At 45.0% G+C, this 20,151-nt stretch overlaps 1 protein-coding gene across 1 annotated transcript in view; it reads right to left on the bottom strand.

Moving 5' to 3' along the window:
* Pde3a (phosphodiesterase 3A) overlaps positions 1-17,834 on the bottom strand; it is a 266,256-nt gene extending 248,422 nt beyond the window's left edge. The window contains exon 1 of the mRNA NM_017337.1: positions 16,881-17,834. Coding sequence (NP_059033.1) covers positions 16,881-17,834 — 954 coding nt within the window. The remainder of the gene's footprint in view (positions 1-16,880) is intronic.
* Positions 17,835-20,151: the final 2,317 nt, after the last annotated feature.

Genomic DNA, 20,151 nt, shown 5'->3' with positions numbered 1-20,151 from the left:
GTGTCTGTTTCTGAAAGCATTTTTAGGGAATAACGCTGAGGTTTTATTTGTCTGGGTTACTGCAGAAATTAATGTCTCCCTAATAGAGAGGCATGTGGAATGATTGTGACTGTGATCATCGTAACTGTGTGTAAAATACATGAAGGGTTTTACTTCTCTATTCAAGTATTTAAACCAGAATCAGCAGACAGAAATGGACAAAGTCAGGTTTCAGGCAAAAGTGCAGGGAACAGCCAACAAGAAGCACTTGAAACCTGTCTATGTGCACTCAGTGTAATTCAGACAGAACAAAAATTGATCATAGGAACTCCTAACATCTGCACGTGGCCCCAGGGAATCTGTTTCTATCATTCCATGCTGGAGCATCCAATTTTATATGAAACATTTGGTCTCTCCTACCTTCTGGATAGAGAGGCAGGATTTTACTTTCAAACACTTTTGACCCGTACTGAATGTGATGTGACCATTGAGAAGCACAGCCACGAGTGCTGTTTCTACATTCCCAACAGCCAGTAAATGTCCTTAATTCAGTTCCATAAACAAAGGAAAGCATTAAGCTAGCTAGCCCTTTCTAAATGTGAAGAGTAGCCAGCCATCTCCAGCCTTGGCAGGTCAGTGTATAGCAATGTATTGACAACCTTTCCAATGGCCAATGACATAGGTGCTTGGGTCTGACTTTCGTTCTACCTTCTTCTGTGGTAACACTCTTCACTATATAATGAAAGGAAGGCTCACTCTGTCCATTCTTTGCCCCTGGTTGGGGCTCAGTAGAAGGAATGCTTACAATCATGGTACTCAGGCACATGGAACCAGGCAAATACTTTCAGAATCAAGGTGTTCCTGACCTTTCTCCTATCCTCACTGATGACCTTCCCTGCATCCACCAATAGACATCTGTCGTCTGATGCTCATTCCCTCAGATAGGTGCAGGGAAGAACTTTGACTGCCTCATTTTCCCCAAGATTCTCGTCCACAAATTGACTTTCTCTGTCTCTCCCCGAAACCACATTATCTACCACACTAAGGAAGACTGGTAAGCATAACCACATCTGGATGGACTTTTGTCATAGGAGTTGATGTCTCACTAGTGACCTCACTTCACATTCAATGAAAACCATTTGTCAGTGTCATTTCACTCCCAGGGTCTCTTCATTTCCCCTTAACACTCATTCACTGTGACTGGAAATCATGCAGTCTCCCCCCGCCTCCCCTCCTCTTTTCCCCTGTGAAGAATGTGGATGTCTGAACTTCATGGGGCAAGAAGGAAAAACACACTCTGATTTCCCCATGGGCACACAAGTGATTCCTTATGTCCATCCCCCTGCCAATCTGTCTCCTGCAGGTTCATGCCAGCAGCTCTTCAGCATAATGGGAAATGTCCCTTTGACCCCACAACTCCAATGACATCAGATCTCCTTTGGAGAAAGTCCTCATCCTCTTAGGACGAAGCCTGCGTGATGTGCAGAAGGCTTCCTCCCTCCCTTTGCCTTCAGGTATCTCTTCTCCACTGTTGCAGAAATGAGAACCAGGGTTTCCTATGAGCAGGAGAAGGAACACAGACCACAGCAGACTCTCGCCACTGCCAAGTCCAGCTGAAAATAACCACCGCAGACTAGACTGACCAATCATTCAACAAGTGGAAAACTCTGCAAGAAAGGCAGCCTGAGGGGACAGTCCTACAAAGGCTACTTTACAGAGAGTGCTCTGAGGAGCAGTATATGGGTAAATTATCACTGCCTTCCCCCGATGGCCCTGAGCAAATCAAAGCTACGTTGATTAGGCTGAACAGATATTATGCATCAGAAAATGATGTTACTTCATGTAAGTAAGGAGGAAAGGGGAAAGGTTTCCTTAATATTTTCCCATGAAGCTGTATGATTTATTTCATATTATACTCACAGTTATGAACATACTAGTACAAACTAAGGCAATAATACTATGTTCTTTTGGGGATATAATTATAACTTTATACATAAGCAATATAATTAATAACAAGACACTGGGAATTTAGTGCCTGGGGGTTTCAATATGTGGAAGGACTATTTTTAAGGTATTACTTTTTTTTCCATTTTTATTAAATTGGGTATTTCTTATCTACATTTCAAATGTTATTCCCTTTCCCAGTTTCCTGTCCATCAGCCCCCTAACCCCTCCCCATCCCCTTCTATATGAGTGTTCCCCTCCCCATCCACCCCCAACAATCCCCTACACTGGGGTTTCAACCTTGGCAGGACCAAGGGCTTCCCCTTGCACTGGTGCCCCAACAAGGCTATTCAGTGCTACATATGCAGTTGGAGCCCAGGGTCAGTCCATGTATAGTCTTTGGGTAGTGGTTTAGTCCCTGGAAGCTCTGGTTGGTTGGCATTGTTGTTCTTATGGGGTTACAAGCTCCTTCAACTCTTTCAATCCTTTCTATGACTTCTATGATGGGCCTTTGGTGTTAGAATCATATCTGTTCTTAATTTGAGGATTATATCACATGCTATTGCCATTGTTTTTGGTTGGCCTACATAACTTGATGGCAAGACCCTATAGCCAAAGACACTACCTCCTTATGTCACAGGACATGGAGAAACCAAGCTGGTACTGACTGGAAGGTTCTATGCACACTATTAGGGGAGGAGAGTAATTGCCATCTTATCAGCTGTCAACCTGTGAGCTAAAGTTAAAAAAATTGTCTTGAGAGGTTCAGTCATGGCACAAAACTGGGAGTAACCAACCACTTTCAGAGTGAATTCAAGGTGGGCTCCACAAGGTGAAACTCTCGCCTGATACTGCTGTCGCAGCCAAAAATCTGCGGCTGGCTAGGACGCAGAGCCTAGGGGAGGACCTAACACTATTATTCTGCAGTGGATAGAGATTAACACGAAGACCCACAAATGGTCAACAGGCAAAGAATAAGGGACTATGGAGTACTGAGCCCTGAATGAAGCATCTATACCCCACCCCAAACTCCCAAGGCTCGGGGATCAACACTGGAGGATGGGGAAGATTTCAAGAGCCAGAGTATTTATTTAGTATTTGTAAGACATACCAACACCATTGCTCGCATGACCTCACAGCAGCTATGACCCCATCCTCAAGAGCCTCATACAATCCAGCCAGCCAAAATCCCAGTTTAAGTGGAAAGAGAACTCATGAAGTCTCACCTCTATCCGAACATCCATTGGCAATTGATGACTAGTGGGGGACAGTCAGTTCTTCTCAGAGATACTGTCCCAAAGCCCCACAGACATTCATATGCAGGCAGCCCTAACCGGAGCCAGTGGATTTTTAAAAAGGTGCACAGGAAGCTAACAGTTCTGAAAACAAATTTGCCTTTCGAAATAAAATATGGCTTATAATATCAGCTTAGAGCCTGGAGTCAGAAACAAGGATCGTGTGGGGTTGCGTGACACAACTGGATCTCAGTGGCATCGCCATCCGTTCGTTGAGTAAGTTCAAGGACTCAATCAACTCTCCATCCCTCACCCTTCTCCTCTGAAGCGCCTATGCCAGCTCCAGCATGCTCCTCTCCCTCCACTCCTGTCTGACTACTTGTGGGCGATGTCAGCTGCAGTCCAGCAGCACTGCAACAGCGCAGTAATCAACTCGAGCGAAACTGCATATTTCCTAAGGTCTGTGAGTAGGTGCGTGTAACTAAGCGAAGAGCTGTTGGTGTTGTTTAACTTGGCTCTCCTTACCTCTAGCTTGTAGTCTTCCAAGCCTTGGTTGAAAGAAAGGATAAGAGACTCCTCATGTGCATGAATGACATCGGATGAGAGCTCTTTTCTCTTCTTCCCATTTGTGTAAAATCTTACACGTGGCTGCACCATTCTCATAGTACAGATAAAATCACTTACTTTCAGAGTGTGCAGATATATACATTTTCAGACTTCAGTCTGCCACAGTCTAGCATCTCTACCCAACATTAGTGTGATAGTGTGTTATTTAGTCTTTGTGACAGCTTTATGAATTAGGTTTACAGGTTGGAAAAAAATGTGTACACAAGAAGTAACTTATGGGCTAATCTGAAATGGGAAATCGTATGAGTATTTAAGTTCACAAACTGTTTTCATTTCAAGTTCTGTGTTTTTTTTTTGTGTTTAGACACCAGGTCTTATGTATCCCAGGCTAGTCGAAAATGCATTATATTTCTTAGGCTGGCACTGAACTCCTGATAATCCTGTTTGCACCTCTCAAGTGCTGGGATTAGAGATGTGTATAGCACAATATTTAGTCCTCACAAACTACTGTGTGTGTGCCCATACATATGCACACATTTGTATGTACATGTGTTTGCAAATTTGCTTTCCTTTGATGCTAAGCCTTCTCAGAGTTAAGTTCAGAGCTGTTCAAGTCAGACTGCAAAAGTCAAGCTGGTCATAGAATGTAAGTGGACATAAGTTTGTATCCCTGTATCCCTCAGTCAGGATAACTGGATTGCTCTTGAAAAGTTATAACCTACAGACTATTTGATGGGAAGATCCAGGAATATTCTCTCAAATGGGTTTTCAAGTGATTTTTCATTTACATGAGATTTTTGAGAATCATAAATGCCTCAACTTAAAAACGTACAAAATGATGAGGAATTACATAAATGAAGCCAGACAATCTGGCAGACTTTAAAATTATCTGCACAAATCTGGGTTGATCGTGCTCACTGTTACAGATCATAAACCACATTTTGCTTCACTATGCGTGAGAGTTATATAAGAACAGATAGCAACAGGGGAAGAGTTTCAGGGAAGGAGACAAGAATGCAAGTGTACTAAAGTCTTCAGAAGGCAGAAAATAGTCAGGTAGAGCCTGGATGGAGGATTTACATGGATTCGTTGACATTTTAATGCACTCTAGTACCATGGGAAGCTCAAGTTTATATAAAATTGCCATTAGTTACAATCATATGCCAAATGTGACAAACAGGCTCAAGATAGGAATCTCTATCTGGGAAGTCCACTCAAGAAGGCTCACCAATGTGCTTTGGTCAAAGGATACATCCCTAGCCAGTGCATATCCAGCATACAGCAGTGGGTTTCTCTCTCTGCCCCAATATCATATACCCAAAGGACAGCACAAGAATTAACCACTTGACTCAATTAAGTTTTTTTTCCTTTCTAGGCAAACTTTTAGCATGAGCTGTATGTACTCATTTTTATGGGCTTGCATTTCTGACTGACACTTTATGTTTGAGATAACTCACTTGTCAGCATTCACTCGTATATCTCTCCAACATTCCCAGCCAAATTCTCACACTTCGACCTAGAACCAGTTAAGAGCTGGAAGAAGTTCCACTGTACACATTTACAACCTCAACTGTAGTTCTCTGAAAGGGTTCAGAAGAGCCAACCCAACTGTGATTCAAGTAAAATGGAATGAAGAGGTCGTTGCCCTGAGCTACCACTGAATAAATGTCCTGGGACATGAGACCTGTCTGGAAAGGAGAAATGACAATTACAGGAAAAACAAAGCCCCAAGAGTAAGTTTAGTCCCTATCTGAAATAAAACACGCACGTCTCTGTTACTGTTAGAAGCCTTGCTTCTAAATTCTATACTAAAATGGCTAAAAAACTCATGACTGACTTGACCACAATTCGATGATGTACAACAAAGTTAAGTGTAGAGATAACCTCTCAATGTATTGGTTACTTTGCCAACAGAAAACATTCTTTTCATTTCGTGACATATTCAAAGGACTCAACAGAAATCAAATCTACTGAGAGAATGGTCAGCTACTGAAAGAGAACCAATCACCATTAAACTGTCAGAAATTCTTCCTAGATATTCTACAAGTTTATCAGAGGGTCACAAAAGTCTAAAGACATAGTCAAATCAAATCTTTTATCAGTGAAAAGACATCTCTACTGCATATTAAAACTGAACCAGCAAAATGTTCCTTAGTTGAAAATTTTAACAAGTCAAATTCTATTAAACACCAATATTGCAAAGGTAGGATTCTTGTGTAAACCAGCCAACCAGCCTTTCTTTCCTTTTATTCTTTCCTTTAAGATTTTTCTTTTCTCTTTCTTTTCCTTTCTCTCCTTGTTCTCCTCCTCCTTTCCTCCTCTCTTCTTCTTCTTCTTCTTCTTCTTCTTCTTCTTCTTCTTCTTCTTCTTCTTCTTCTTTCTCTCTCTCTCCTCTCCTCTCCTCTCCTCTCCTCTCCTCTTTTCTCCTCTCCTCTCCTCTCCTTCCTGTCATATGTTAATACCCAGGCTGGCTCTGACCTCATAATTCTCTTACTCTGGCACCATAATGGCTATTTTTGCTGGTGTGTACCTCAATGCTCAATCCAACACCCTCTGCTTGTTTCCAAGGTTGCCTCTATTCATGTGAATGCACATGCACACAGACACACAATTAATTAAAAACAAACAAACAAAACAAACATCGAAACAACAGTGATCTTGAAGGTACATTTGGAGATCATTGTCAGTGATCTAAAAATAAGCAAAATACACGTTGAACATGGAATTTCCCACTAATAAGGGTGCAGGGGAAGTCTCTTCAGGGGAAACCTCACAGAGAACATTTTTAAAATGTTTTCTTACTTTTGCTTCCTGTGTATGGATGCCAGCCTGTATGTATGAAAGCGTAGCACATGAATGAACACGGATTCTGGGGAAGAGCGGTCTGAGCGCGTAACCATAGAGTCATCTTTTCAACTCCTTACAAGACATTTTAAAAAGCAGCAACGATGGGGCTGGGGATTTAGCTCAGTGGTAGAGCGCTTACCTAGGAAGCGCAAGGCCCTGGGTTCGGTCCCCAGCTCCGAAAAAAAGAACCAAAAAAAAAAAAAAAAAAAAAAAAAAAAAAAAAAGCAGCAACGACACAAAGTGCCAGCCTCACATCAGATTTTGTACATTCTCAGACTTACCCAAAGCCGCTTCTTTGATTTAAACATTTTAGGCTCTACCCGATCTCAAGAGACTGGGGGGAAATAAATATTTTATTTAACAGATATTTCTTTTCCATCCACATAGCCTGCCAGCCAGCACCTACAAAAAGCAATGCACTTGGCCAAAATTATCTGAGGAAAATGTTATGGGTAAGATGGGGAGGCTGCAAAATTGATTTCTTTTCTAATGAAAACTGTTGTGGTCTGACATGGTCTCTAATTTCTTTCATTCCAAGTCTTAGAAAGGAAATACCCCATGAAGGACAGGATATTCAGTAGGCTCTCTTCTTCCAAAGGTTAAGGTCCTTGCTACGGAGACTGGACCCCAAAATATTAGCCCCATGATTGGGGGATATGGCATACCACAAATCTGAGTGTGGCCTCCTAAGGGCTGTTATTTTGATCTGAAACCTTTTGGATCAAAACAAGCAAGAACACTGGTTTGTTATTCCCACCACTTTTGAAAGGTGACAAGCAGTACACAGATTTGCCAGAAGACAAAATGCCCACCCCCAAACCTCTCTGTGATGTCAAGCACCCATCAGGGAAATCAAAGTGTATTGTATAGACCTGGAGAGCGAGATACTTGCTACAGTCTTTGCATAAATAAATGTGCCTTATGATGACCTCCGGAGAGGGAAACAATTTATTAAAATCCTTTTAACACCAAAGCACAAGCTTCTTGCATAAAATCATTCCAGTGTTCTCAGTGATACCTGAGGAGGCCAGAAAAGCATTCCTTACATTTTTAGATGCCCTTGAGAAAAAGAAATCTATTGGGGGAAAAAGGACATTTATTTTAAAAGAATGGAGATGGAGGGGGAGAGAGAGAGAGAAAAGGAGGAAGGGAGGGAGGGAGGGAGGGAGGGAGGGAGGGAGAGAGGGAGAGAGAGAGAGAGACAGAGAGAGAGAGAGACAGAGAGAGAGAGAGAGAGAGAGAGAGAGAGAGAGAGAGAGAGAGACAGACTGAGATAAAGAAGGTGAGTATGGAGAAATTTTAGAAGACAAAGAAATAGACCTAACTGGAGAAAGGAGAGAAATGGCTAGCTGCATTTAAATGTAAAATACTTCAAATAGTGGATGTCTATCACACTGCATATTCTTTGGGTATAGCCTCCTTGAGTCTAAAGTCAGTTTTACTGTAGTGAACCATATTACATCCACATTACATCTTCCCATCCAAATTTGCCTATCTGTGTAACATGATTATATTGGTTTTGGAATTTTATTAATAATTTCCAGGGTGATGCATGGAAAATCTACATTATCTTTGATCCACAATGTAATGGTAAAATAATGCAGATAATCAAGTGGTTATCTGTGCCATATTCAGACGAAAGCCATTGCCCATGGCGTATGTGCATTACTTTAAAATGAACTGTATAAGTCCGTATTTATAGGCGTGGATATGAAAAACCATGTCACGTATGTAAAGCATTTTTCATTAATTATCCAATCAATGCTAGAGCTCCATCTAGAACTAATGAATCCACGGAGTTTGATACAAAATGACTTTTGACACTCTGAGGCTTCTCTACTGTGGAAGTCTCCAGGTTTCTGTGAACAGGACAGAGCCCCCACTCCCAGCTCCTGCCTCCTTCTTCTCTTATGACTGATGTCTACAGCACAGGTGACAGGTAACTGGGTCCTCATAGATGATGGTAACAGGTTTGCCACTTTAGTTGCTGATGTTAGGAGGACAGCATCCTACCTTACAGACTAAGTCCTTGCATCGCCAAAGAGAACCCACAGATCACCCTGCCCCTGTGATATGGATACAGATGCAATGCTTGCACACAGAAAGTTGGGGAAGGCAGACCGCGGATAACCAGGGCACTGCCATGACTCAGAGGTACAGACTCTTCCCCACAGATTGCTGAACTTCCCCAAATTAAAATAACCATATTAGCATTGTCAAATCCTGAGGGGAACGTGGAGACAGTGGCCACTACACAATCGCCCATTGCTAGAGTGAGACAAAAGGCATGATCAGAATCATACCAGAACCAGAAGTCCGGTCTGTTACACACAAACCTGTGTAGCCTTTCGCTATATGTGAAGATTAATGTCAACACCCATATCTTGCATCCTGATGAAAATGTTAAGCTGCGCTGACCAAGACGGTGGCTATCAGCCACAAGTGTTGCCCAAATCATAAGCAGGGGGCTAGAACAAACTGAAATTGCCTTTAGTGTTGGATATTTAGCTCACTGCAAACTAACCGATAATGTGTGTCTCCATGTTCTCCTTGACTCCCTGCTAGGTCAAATATAGTATTACTATAAACTTTGTCTTCCCGTCAGTCCTTTTGTGTAAGTTCTCAATATGCAGTGCTAGATACGGAGGGGGAGCTCCCACGAGTTTGTCCGCTTATGTGTACATGGTCTGCAGCTGACTAAAACAGATGCAGAGAACCGCAGCTGTGTCTGTGCTGCATTTCTACTAAGATATATGCAGCGCTCACCTAGGAGGCTGGCGGGACCGCTTTCATCAAAGCCACTGGGTGCCACTGTTCTCCACAAAATTGACACAACCAAGTCAATTTCCTGGCAGGGCAAAAAAAAAAAAAAAGACACATGCACTGGATGTGTACAGGTCACACATGCCCAAGCAAGTATGCACACGCCTACATGTGTAAATACACACAGGTCCGACGGCCATTAAAGAGTATCTCGTTCAGACCTCTCATCCTCTCAGGATGGAGGGGCTTGGTAGGCTTTGGGCTTTCCTCACTCTATCCGGGACTCGCAGACTTGACAACTCGAATGGTCATTCATAGGTCCCCTAACGGTAACGTAGTTAGGATAAAAATCAGCCGTGCAGAAGGAGGTGAGTCTGGGGCTTTTGCGAAAGGCCTTCTGTCCTTAAAATCGTAATGCCCCTCATGTGCTCCCTCAATATCACATGTATTCACGTTTTCATGGCTTCTGAAGGAGACGGGGCAAACTAATTTAGGGGAACACAAACAGCTGTTTTCACTTACAAAGAGGGCTTTATGGCTTCCACAGTCATTTCGTGTGGGTTGAGTTTGAAATCCTGAACATCTTTCAATCAATTTCCTTTAAAGAAGCAAACAAAGAAAACAATCAAATAGCTGTGTATAAGTAAGTGGCCACCGGAGACCTCAGTGGGGTAAGACGGAGATTCTGCAGTTAGACTTTGCAATGCCGTGAACATTCACAGGAGGGACAAAGCTAACTTAGGTCCTACCCCAGGAGCTGCCTGGTGTTCGTCATTTCACTCCGATAAAGTATGATGTTGTGTGTTACTTTTACTTCTGATGTACAGCCTTCTAAACTGGATCGGTGATCCAGGTTTGGTTCCATAGGTAAAACCACAAATGACGTCTAGGCTTGGCACTGTCCACCACGGTCCGTTCCTGTGTCCCAGGTAGCCAGCTACTGTCACACAGCTAACTGACTGGCCCTCTGTTCAGCTACCAACATACATTTCCATGGCCTTCCCTCCATGGCTCTCCCTCTGAGATCAGACTAGCTCAGCTCTTCTGACTACAGGCTAGCCCTGTGTGGGGAGCATCATTGGACCTCACTGTAAATAGCTGTGCACTCCCCAAAGATCCCAGAATGCCCAGTGTGTTCTTTTAACATATAGCATGTCCTGTGTCCAGTACTATTTTATCCTTACTTCAGAGCCTAACACCAATGCACATCAGTTTTCATTTCTAAAGACACAATCTACATTTCCAAAGGCAGAGTTGCTTCACCATTAAAACATATCTGTCTAGCATTTCAGTGCTGAAGACTTCCCACTTTATCTGACAGTATGGCAACCTTACACAAGTGCAAAACATGAGATTTTGTAGAATATTTCAGGGGAACAAAGGAATGGGTTCTAGATCCATATTTAAAACCTGCTCTAAGGTGCTATCTTCATTCCTTAAATATTTCTTTCTCTTTTGCTTTTCGTGATAGGGTCTCATGTAGCTCGGCTATCCTCAACCTCTGTATGATGTTGAAATGTGTGCCCTTCTGATGCAACCTCCCAGGTGCTGGGATTGACAGGTGGGGGACTCCGTGTTCCACTTCCCCCACATATTCTCCCAGCGGTCATTCACATATTTATTCTCCCTTATGCAGAATAGATGCCTTATCTCCCAAGTGGTACTCTAAGCCCCGGAGAGACACTGGCTGTATCTTTTCTGTGTGTACAGTTTTGACACAAGTGTACAATTTTTTAACACGATATTTAGCATGAGGTCAGGTGCATAGATGCGTTGACATGAGACTCTGTGGGTTCACTGACCAAAGGCCTATACATATAAGATTCGCTGACAGGAGTATTTCCTTTTCAAACAGTACTGTATACAAGATAAATAGTATGATCAGTTCATGGTTTTGACAGCTATTCACCTGTGAACCACCTACATCAGCGCCTCTTTCAGACTTTCCTCTGTGGGGATAAAAATCTGAGTATTTTATGTTGCCAACAGCACAAATCCTACATACTTGGCCTAAAGTTAAAGCAAGGGTCAAAGGTGACTTTACAAAAAAAAAAAAAAGGACAGAAATCTCCTGTAAAATATACTTCCACTAAAACTATCCTCCACAACAAGAGTCCATGAAGGCAATTGCTTACGTCATAGAAAGGTAATAATGGTTCATCAAAGATTAACAACCTTAACCTCTCCAGGGTTCTCCAGAATTATTTGCTAGGACTTCACTAGTCAGATGAACGTGCGGAGTGCGGGCCCAAGCCGTGGCTTCGGCCAGCCTGCAGAGCTTTTTAGAAAACACGGTTATTAAATATCACGCAGAAAAGGGGAAGGAGGAAGACGCCATGGGTCAGAGACCCACAGGAACTAAGAAGCAATCCATCACAAGTGTGGGTGAGAGTAGGTATATGCCCACAATGCTAAAGAAACATTGCTACTGACCCAGCACAAATGTTTCAGCTTGTCAGTGTCGCTCCAGACACTATGCAACACAATAGTGGCATTGATCCGGTGTGCTCAGCCCGTGTTCTCTGAAAAAATGCAACTTCCACCCTAGTTCCCCGACAAACTCACTCCTCTAAAGAAATCCAATAGCAAGAGTTTTCAATGAAGTCAACAGAAACTCTGGCAAGCTGGGCCAGTTCGAACCATATTAATTGAAAAAAAAAATCTAAAATAGAAGTGGGCTTATTGGCTTGATACCCCCGCCTCCCTGATATAAGAAGGAATTTTAACGCAGAAAGCACAGTGTGGCAAGGACTTCAGGTCTCTAGGTGCCTGCAGCCATGATTCCCAGAGCTAAATCTCTGAATGGAATTACAACAAGCTCACACAAATGGCACAACAGATATAATGCATGTTTTCTATGCCGCTGTCCCTCATCCAGCCTGAGTGCACCCCCCCCAGGTCTCCCTACCCCCCAGGCTTCTCCAGATGTATTTCATACACAGAGTCGCTGTTCTGGCTGTTTATTTAATTAACATGACAGCCCGGCACACACTGTTTCTTTCAGTTCTACAGTTAAACTTTTTACACTTTAGACTCAAGACAGAAAGTAGAGTGACTGTGTTCACTCCTTCCAACCCCTGGAAATTTATATAGATTCTCTGACTATTTCTGTCAGTTAAAATGGTCCTTTGGTATGCTTTAAATATCAGTATTCACAAGTATAAAAAAAAGTCACAGGAAAACAAAACATTATTTTCCCCCCTTTTCCCAGGAGAATAAGAAAAACCTTGTTATGCCTTCTCAGGGGTTGACATTAATTAATTTTAATTCTGTCACCAAGCCATAATCAATATTTCTGTTTATGTCATTATAAACCGTGGAATAGTGGTGAAATATGATAGAAGTCATGATTTAAAGGCCCACATTTCTTAAATGTGTTCGATATAACAAACATCGAAAATGCATTTAGAAAGGTAAAGTGCGCAGCATTCTATACGTTCAGAAAGAGGATATGGCTTTATCCGTCCGGACATAACCAAAACATTTCTGCCATTTTAAATACTGGAGTTCTACTAAGGCTGCCTGCAGCACTTCCTGATGAATTAGTGGGTAAAGACACTTGCCACCAAGCCTGAGGACGAGACAGACAGACAGACAGACAGACAGACAGAGAGAGAGAGAGAGAGAGAGAGAGAGAGAGAGAGAGAGACAGACTGACTGCCAGGATCCACATGTTAGAAGGGAGAGCTAAGTCATGCAAGTTGTCCCCTGACCCTGAAGCACACATGTTATTGTGAGCATGTAGGATGCAGGCACGAGCTCATGCTTATGTGCAAACACGTAATTAAAAAACACTGTCTCAAGAAGTGTTTGAGAAGAAATGTTTCCGTGCATTGTATCTGTCGTGGGAAAGCTGTCAGACTCTATTTGTTTTAAAGTGATGGCATATAAGAAAGCCCACCTATGACCACCCCACCTTGAGCACCAACAGAAACCATTATCCTCTCCTTTTTGTTTATTGTTTGCATGGGGTGTGGAGGTGCTTTAAAATTTCCTTTTCACACCAGTGGGTAACAACTTGGCCCTCTCTGCTACCAAACTGATATTCTAATGCAAGTACATCCACAGAGGCTAGCAATTCTCGACGGAGCACTTGGAGAAACTGTCTCAGGAGAGTGTAGCTTTTGCTTTAGTAAGGCAGACAACATATCCTGCACATTTCTGATGGCCTCCACGTCCATCGCAAAGAAATTAGTCATTAATGTGGTTAAAAGGCATTCATGGGGAGAGCTGGATGACTTCTGCTTTTTCCCCCCTATGAAACCCTATATTTAATGTATTAAATTCTTAACAAGTGAGTAAAATAAAATTGCATTTGGTTTGGAATCCATTAGAAATAAATGGGCAAGCTGGATTCAGTAATTTCAGAGAAGTGACTGGCCAATAGTGTTCTCTGAGGCATACAGAGAAGAGGCATGCCTCGGGTGTTTTCCAGAAGTTGACAGTTGCAGAACTAACTTTGTGTCAGAGACAGAACTTTTTTTTTTGTCACGATTGTTCAATAAATGCTATGTACCTCTGCGTATTGGATGTTGGCAAGAGTGCAGTATCAAATTGACAAGGTTATAACCGATGTCACGTGTGAGAACTCACTTCCAGAGGACACGCACACTTTAGCAAACCCTAGTCTTCCCAGATCATCAGCCTAAAATGTGTTAACTTAGCACACACATCTAAGAACCCAGGCTCAGTCTTGAGGATACGAGCTGGCAACTACGCGCCCCAAAGATGCTGTCAACTTTGTTCCTCATCAGATGACACCTTCAGTTGCCTTCAGACACACCTGGTGCCTCTCCCATTCTCTGACCAAAATCTAGACCTGCATTTCCCTTCTTTGCTATGACTTATCTGTGCTACAAACTCAGTTCTATGGGGACTATATAATTCTAGACTTAGTGAGGGAGGGTCTGCTTCTCATATGAGAATTTTAGCAAGTATTGTTTCTGTGCCTCTTTAGAGATCAAGGAGAGAGAATTCACAACAGTGGTCCCTGTCCTGTTAATCGCACAGAGGAGAAAAATGCCCCCAACTCTCTCACCTTTAAATGCCACAGTGAGCAACAGCTATGTCAGTCCATTCTTAGGGACCCCCCCCGGCCACTTTCATGCCTTTCAACACTACTTAAAACTGACTGGTGGCCTACAAGTACTGCCGTGTTCAGAAAAGAACTAACCAGACAGCACTCTGGGAAGTGGTAGAGGTTCATTTTATACTTACGCTCACTCTGGACTTTGCCGGGTATGCAAATGATCACGGCACCCTTTGCCCTCTTAATCAGAAGTTTGCTTCCTTGTGATAAAAGAGATAAGCCATTTACTATATGGCTCCCCGCCTTTTCACAGAGTTCGGCCAATGTATGAGCTGTCACCTCGCCCTGTCTCAGAAGATACTACTCCATGTCAGCACCGCCCAGTACCCGCAATTATGTGCAGCCACAGCTTCCATGGGTCATACATAAAAGCCAGGCTTCAGGGGTCCAAGTGACTGCTGCATGCAAACCAGGTCCTCCCGTCATCCTAAGTGAGAGCTTCTTGATTTACAACATTCCTCATCAGCAGGGCCTTGAAGAATAATTCCTAAGTGACCAGGATACATGATAAGTGTGTACTGCCCTAGTAATTAAGGAGTAAAACCTTTGACAATGCCAAGCTCAAGGAAACCCTTCTAAGATCATCACAGCCCCTCACTTCCTAGCATGAAGCAGAGAGAGGAGAGAAAACCTCCCACATCTATCAGCAAAGCTGCCCTGATCACCTGGAGGCCCTCTGATCTCAAATCCACTCTGAACTCTCTTAATCCGAAAAGTCAGAAATTTAATTCTGAGGGCTAAGTGGCATTAATGTGGAGTCAAATTACTTCTGATTCAGTCCAGGTTTTTCCTATAAGCTAGGCTTCAGGATTGGCAAGGACCATACCACACTTGCCTTTAAGTTAAAGATAAGCGTGTTGTCGGTGTTTTTAGTAGTCGTGCTTTCATTCAAAAAATTCTCTCTCTCTCCTGCATCCATCCATCAGTGCATAACTTTTTCTAACAATCTCCAAAATTCCACACAAATGAAGCATCAGTCAGCGGCCTGTGATTGTACCTTTGAGCTTAGAACAAGTTTAAATTCAGAAATATTTGTCTCTGCTAAACAAAAAAAAATTAAATAGGTGCATTTACTTTAAAGTGCACACAAGCATGTGATGCTGTCATCTAGCCCATGACATAAAGTCCAAGAGTCATCCATCTGGGTAATCAACTCCCTTTCAGAAACAAACCAACCGCTCACACCATATGGTATTCTGAGGAATACCTAACACTTAGCTCTGCGATAACCAGAAAAGAAAAGGCTTACTATATCCTAGGGATAGACTTTCAACCTAAAAGTTATCCTAAGGGGATCATGGGTAGCTGTGAATTTAAATGGAAAAAGTGCAAAATTCTACTTAGAGTGCAGGAATCAGCTTATTCAACCCCTTCAACAAATGTCAAACGTGGTGGAGAAAACAGGAGGAAAGGCCTTGGGTGCTGCTTGTGTTTAAAACTGGAAAAGTTTCTCCTAAACCATGCAGGGTAACTCTCCCATGGCACTAAAGACATTTGCAACCCCTCCCCCAAATAAGAACTGCGAGAGAGACTGCTGCACGCTGCACGGACTCCACTCAGAATTCCACCCCCAACCCTTCCTCAAAGATACATATCACCAGCAATCTTAAAGAGAGTCTGGATCAATATTTCCTGCAAATCCTGAGTATGTCTCTTCAATTTCTCTCCATTTACACACTCGTGAGAAAGGTTACTTTTCTGAGTGAACTATAGAAGCATTGGGGCCCATTCTGACCCATTCTAAAGCTCACACATAGCCCTCAAGTGGAAAACCTGAGTTCACTGTTCAACACAGTAGTGTGGGACAACCAAAGTGTATCTAAAAGCAGGCTGGCCGCCATCTGATGCTGTCTCTCTCAAACAAGAGTCAGTGCAAAAACAGGAGTCCAGCTCCTGGCCGTCCAGGATGCCTTGCCTAGCTACTGAAAGTTCTTTACTAGCGTTTGTGAATGTTTACCTAGCACTTACTATGAAACAAATTTTCATTATCTTTTAAAGGACACAGAAATACAGAAAACGCACGTGTCGAAAGCAGCTTGCTAAATAAATAAATAAGTAAATAAATAAATAAGTAAGTAAGTAAGTGAGTAAGTTACTTCCAAAAATTCAGGGAAGGCAGAAATGTTTCAAGAGGCGCAGAGACTCAAAACCAGGTGAAAGAGATTTGAAAACATGACCCAGCTGTGGGAGTCCGAGTAAAGCCACTCAGTTTGTTTTTTGTTTGTTTGTTTGTTTGTTTGTTTGTGGTTTTTTTCTTACTTTTTCCTGTTTTCTCTTGTTCTGGCTGTAAACTACTCCAAGAGACCGAGAACGGGAGGAAAAAAGAAATCTTTCTTAGTAAGTGTAAAGTTTTACTGTTTGACAGGCTGGCTTCCCGGTTGCCTGCGCCCTACTCCCTGAACTCTGACTGTTTCAAGTTTCCCCGGAGCAACCCCAAAGGCGCAGCCCCAGCCTACCTGCTCCCTGGGTATGCAGGGCAGGGAGGTCCTCCGGTGAGACTTGCCACCGCAGCCGGACATCTCGCCGGCCACCACCGAGCTGGACCGCCTCCTCCTCTTCCACCCCGGAATCTCTTCCTTGGTCCTCGCGCTCGACTGGGACCCAAACCGCTCCCTGGGCGGAGCCGGCCCGGAGCACTGCGGCAGGAGCTGCTCGGCGTACCTGGCCAGCAGCAGCCCAAGCACGGCCGCCAAGTATGCCAGGTAAGGTCTCCAGGCGACCTTGAACCTCTCCAGAGAAACCAGGGCCACCGTCCTGAGGGCGCTAGTCAAAGCGACCATGAGGACGCCCAGCCTCAGCCTCAGCACCAGCCATGTCGCGCCACCTAGGCAGCTGAGCAGGACCCCCGCGGCGGGTAGCGACAGCAGGCGACCGTCCCCCACGCCCAAGGAGAGCTGCACCAGCGCTTCCCCGGCGCAGCAGGCGGCCAACAGCGCGACGGCCAGAGGCAGGCGCACCCCGGCGCGCAGCAGGCACAAGCCCATCCAGAAGAAGGCGCACAGGAGACTGAAGAGCAGCGCGGCCGGCTGCAGCCAAGGGCTGAGCTGCGCGCCGCCCCCGGGAGCACCTCCCCGAGGGCCCGGGAAGACGCCCCCTCGGGCTCCTTCCTCCTCCTCCTCCTCGGCCGCCGCCTCCTGACTCGACTCCAGCTCGCCTCCGACCTCCCCGCCGACCAGCCTCACCAGCAGCGCCAGCAGCACGGACAGGGAGCCCGCGCACAACGCGGAGGAGAGTTGCGGCGAGCGCCGGAGAGGCTGCAACGCCAGGGCTCGCCAACAACAGCCCGAGCCCCGAGGGGATGAAGGGGACCCGCCACGACAGCGGTGGTCCCCTCTGGCCACCGGGGCAGGACTCGGCCCTCGGAGACCGGGCTTGGCCCAGTCTTGGGCGGCCTCGCCCCGCACTGCCATGCTGAGTGCTCTGCAGAAAACCCCCACTCGTCCCACTCGCGCGTCCGCACCCTTCTCGAGCCCAGTCTCGGAATCACGTCTCCAGGATCTACGCGAAGTTTCAGCCTTGCAGAAAACTCAAGAGTGCGAGCTGAAGACTTCTTCAAGTTGGCAGCTAGGAGGATCAGCCTTGGAATTTTCAATCCCCACCCCTCTCCTTTTCTCTCTCCCTTTCTCTCTTAAAAGTCCGCCGCTCCACCCTCAGCCCTGCGGGGTTTCTTCCTACTTCGGGATTTTAACACTTGCCCAACGCTCAGTGCTCGGGGACCGCTGATGCTGGGGCAAGCTGGAGCACTGGGTGAGCTCGGGCCATCACGGGGCCCTCATGGCCCGCAGGCAGCTGACCTCCCCTTCCCCCTTCCCTCCCGCCCCCCCAACCCCGCAGCATATTCATTCTCATTCTCTCTCTCCCTCTCCCCCTCTCCCCCTCTCCCCCTCTCCCCCTCTCCCCCTCTCCCCCTCCATCCCCTCTCTCCCTTTCTTCCCCTCCCCTTCCCCCTTTCTTTCTCTCCCTCTCCCACTTTTCCTCTTTATCTCTCCTCCCCTCTCCCTCTTATCACTCTCTCCCTCTCCTTGGCAGACCTCTCTCTCTCTCTCTCTCTCTCTCTCTCTCTCTCTCTCTCTCTCACACACACACACACACACACACACACACACACACACACACACACACCACCGCGCGTGCATGCTGCCCTAAGATGCAGACCCCTTGTTTTTGCAGAGGTAGGAAGCCTCCCAGACTCTCTGTATCCAGTTCACAGCAAAGAATAGGTTGAAAGGGGAGAAAGAAAGAGAGAAGGGGAGAGGGGAGGAAGAGAAAGAAAGAGAGAGAGAGAGAGAGAGAGAGAGAGAGAGAGAGAAAGAAAGAAAGAAAGAAAGAAAGAAAGAAAGAAAGAAAGAAAGAAAGAAAGAAAGAAAGAAAAGCAGGCAAGGAAGCACAAGCAGCTGGGACCTATTGCAGAAGTTGCCAAGTTTCCCCCAGGAACACAGCCTGAGGAGAGGCTGCAGTAGCAGAGAGGAAGGAGAGCAGTGAGCTGGTAAGGGAACTGGCTAGGGACAGGAGGCAAGTGAAGCTGTTTTCTTAATTTTATTTAAAAAAATCATCTTGCCTTTTGATGAATGGTGGCTGCTGTTTTTGCAGGGGAGAAACCAGTGGAACTGAGTGATTAAAACTCTGAGAGGGCCCTCTGCAGGGGCTCACAGTTCCCTTCCTGCTGGGTTTTAAGGAAACTCCCTAGGAAAGCTGGCTTAGGCACTGGAGGCACTGCTCAGGGCTGGACTACTCCATTTCTAGAGACGGGCCCTCCAAGCTAAAGAGAGGGGGTGGGGTGGGGGTGGTTGTGGCAGCCCTGGTGCTGAGGTCTGTGGATGGCTCTGAGGGATGACAGCTAGTGTGATGGCTCCTGTTATTGAAATATGACACTTCTTCTGTTGGGGATATTAAAGAGGAGAAAATCCTGGGGGGGGAGGGTAATGGGGGGGTGGGGGGGGTGAGAGTGTCCCAGGATAGCTGGAAACCCATTTCAATGCTTCTTTTATATTGGGCCTCTCTTTCATACGTGGAAGGTCTGTTTGAAACAGAGAAACCACGCCCATCTTTTAAAGCAACATTTTAATTATTTGTGTGTGAGAGAGAGAGGTCACAGGACAACTCGTGGAAGTCATCTCTCTCCTTTCCAAGGCCCAGAGGGCCAAGCTAAGGTCTTTAAGATGGTAAATATGTTACCTGCTACTCACTGAGGCATCCTGAAGGCCGGAACATGCTAGGCTCAGTGTTTCAAAAATGGGAGAATGTCAGAGTTACGTAGTGCACAAAGCCAGTTTTAAAAAATGACACAGGCAGAAAATAGAGAGAGAGAAAAGACAAAAAGACAATGAGGAAGGGATTGAGAGATGGCTCAGCAAAGAAGAGCTCCTACAGATCTTTCAGAGAACGCTAGGAGTTCTCAGTACCCACATCTGGTAGCACAGAGCCCCCTACATTTAAGTCCCATTCCAGGGGATCTGATGCCCTCTTCTGGACTCCACAGGTACCTGCACTCACACATGTTCACACATAACAACAACAAAAAGACAAAATAACATTTTTAAAGTAATTTTAAAAGTCTATCAGGGAGTGGCAGCACCCCCAGATCCTACAACCCCGGGATCTGGAAAGCTGGAGCAGGAAAAGTGTTGGGACTTAGAAGACAGCCTGCAAGACACATGGAATACTGGGGGGAAAGTGTACCCCCCTCCCCAACTCCAGTGCACGACTATCGTTAGGCAACAGTTGCTG

This window comes from Rattus norvegicus, chromosome 4 (assembly GCF_036323735.1).
Source record: "Rattus norvegicus strain BN/NHsdMcwi chromosome 4, GRCr8, whole genome shotgun sequence".
Lineage (NCBI taxonomy): Eukaryota > Metazoa > Chordata > Mammalia > Rodentia > Muridae > Rattus > Rattus norvegicus.
Note: the sequence above shows the minus strand (reverse complement) of the source record. Positions and strands in the feature narration are given on the sequence as shown.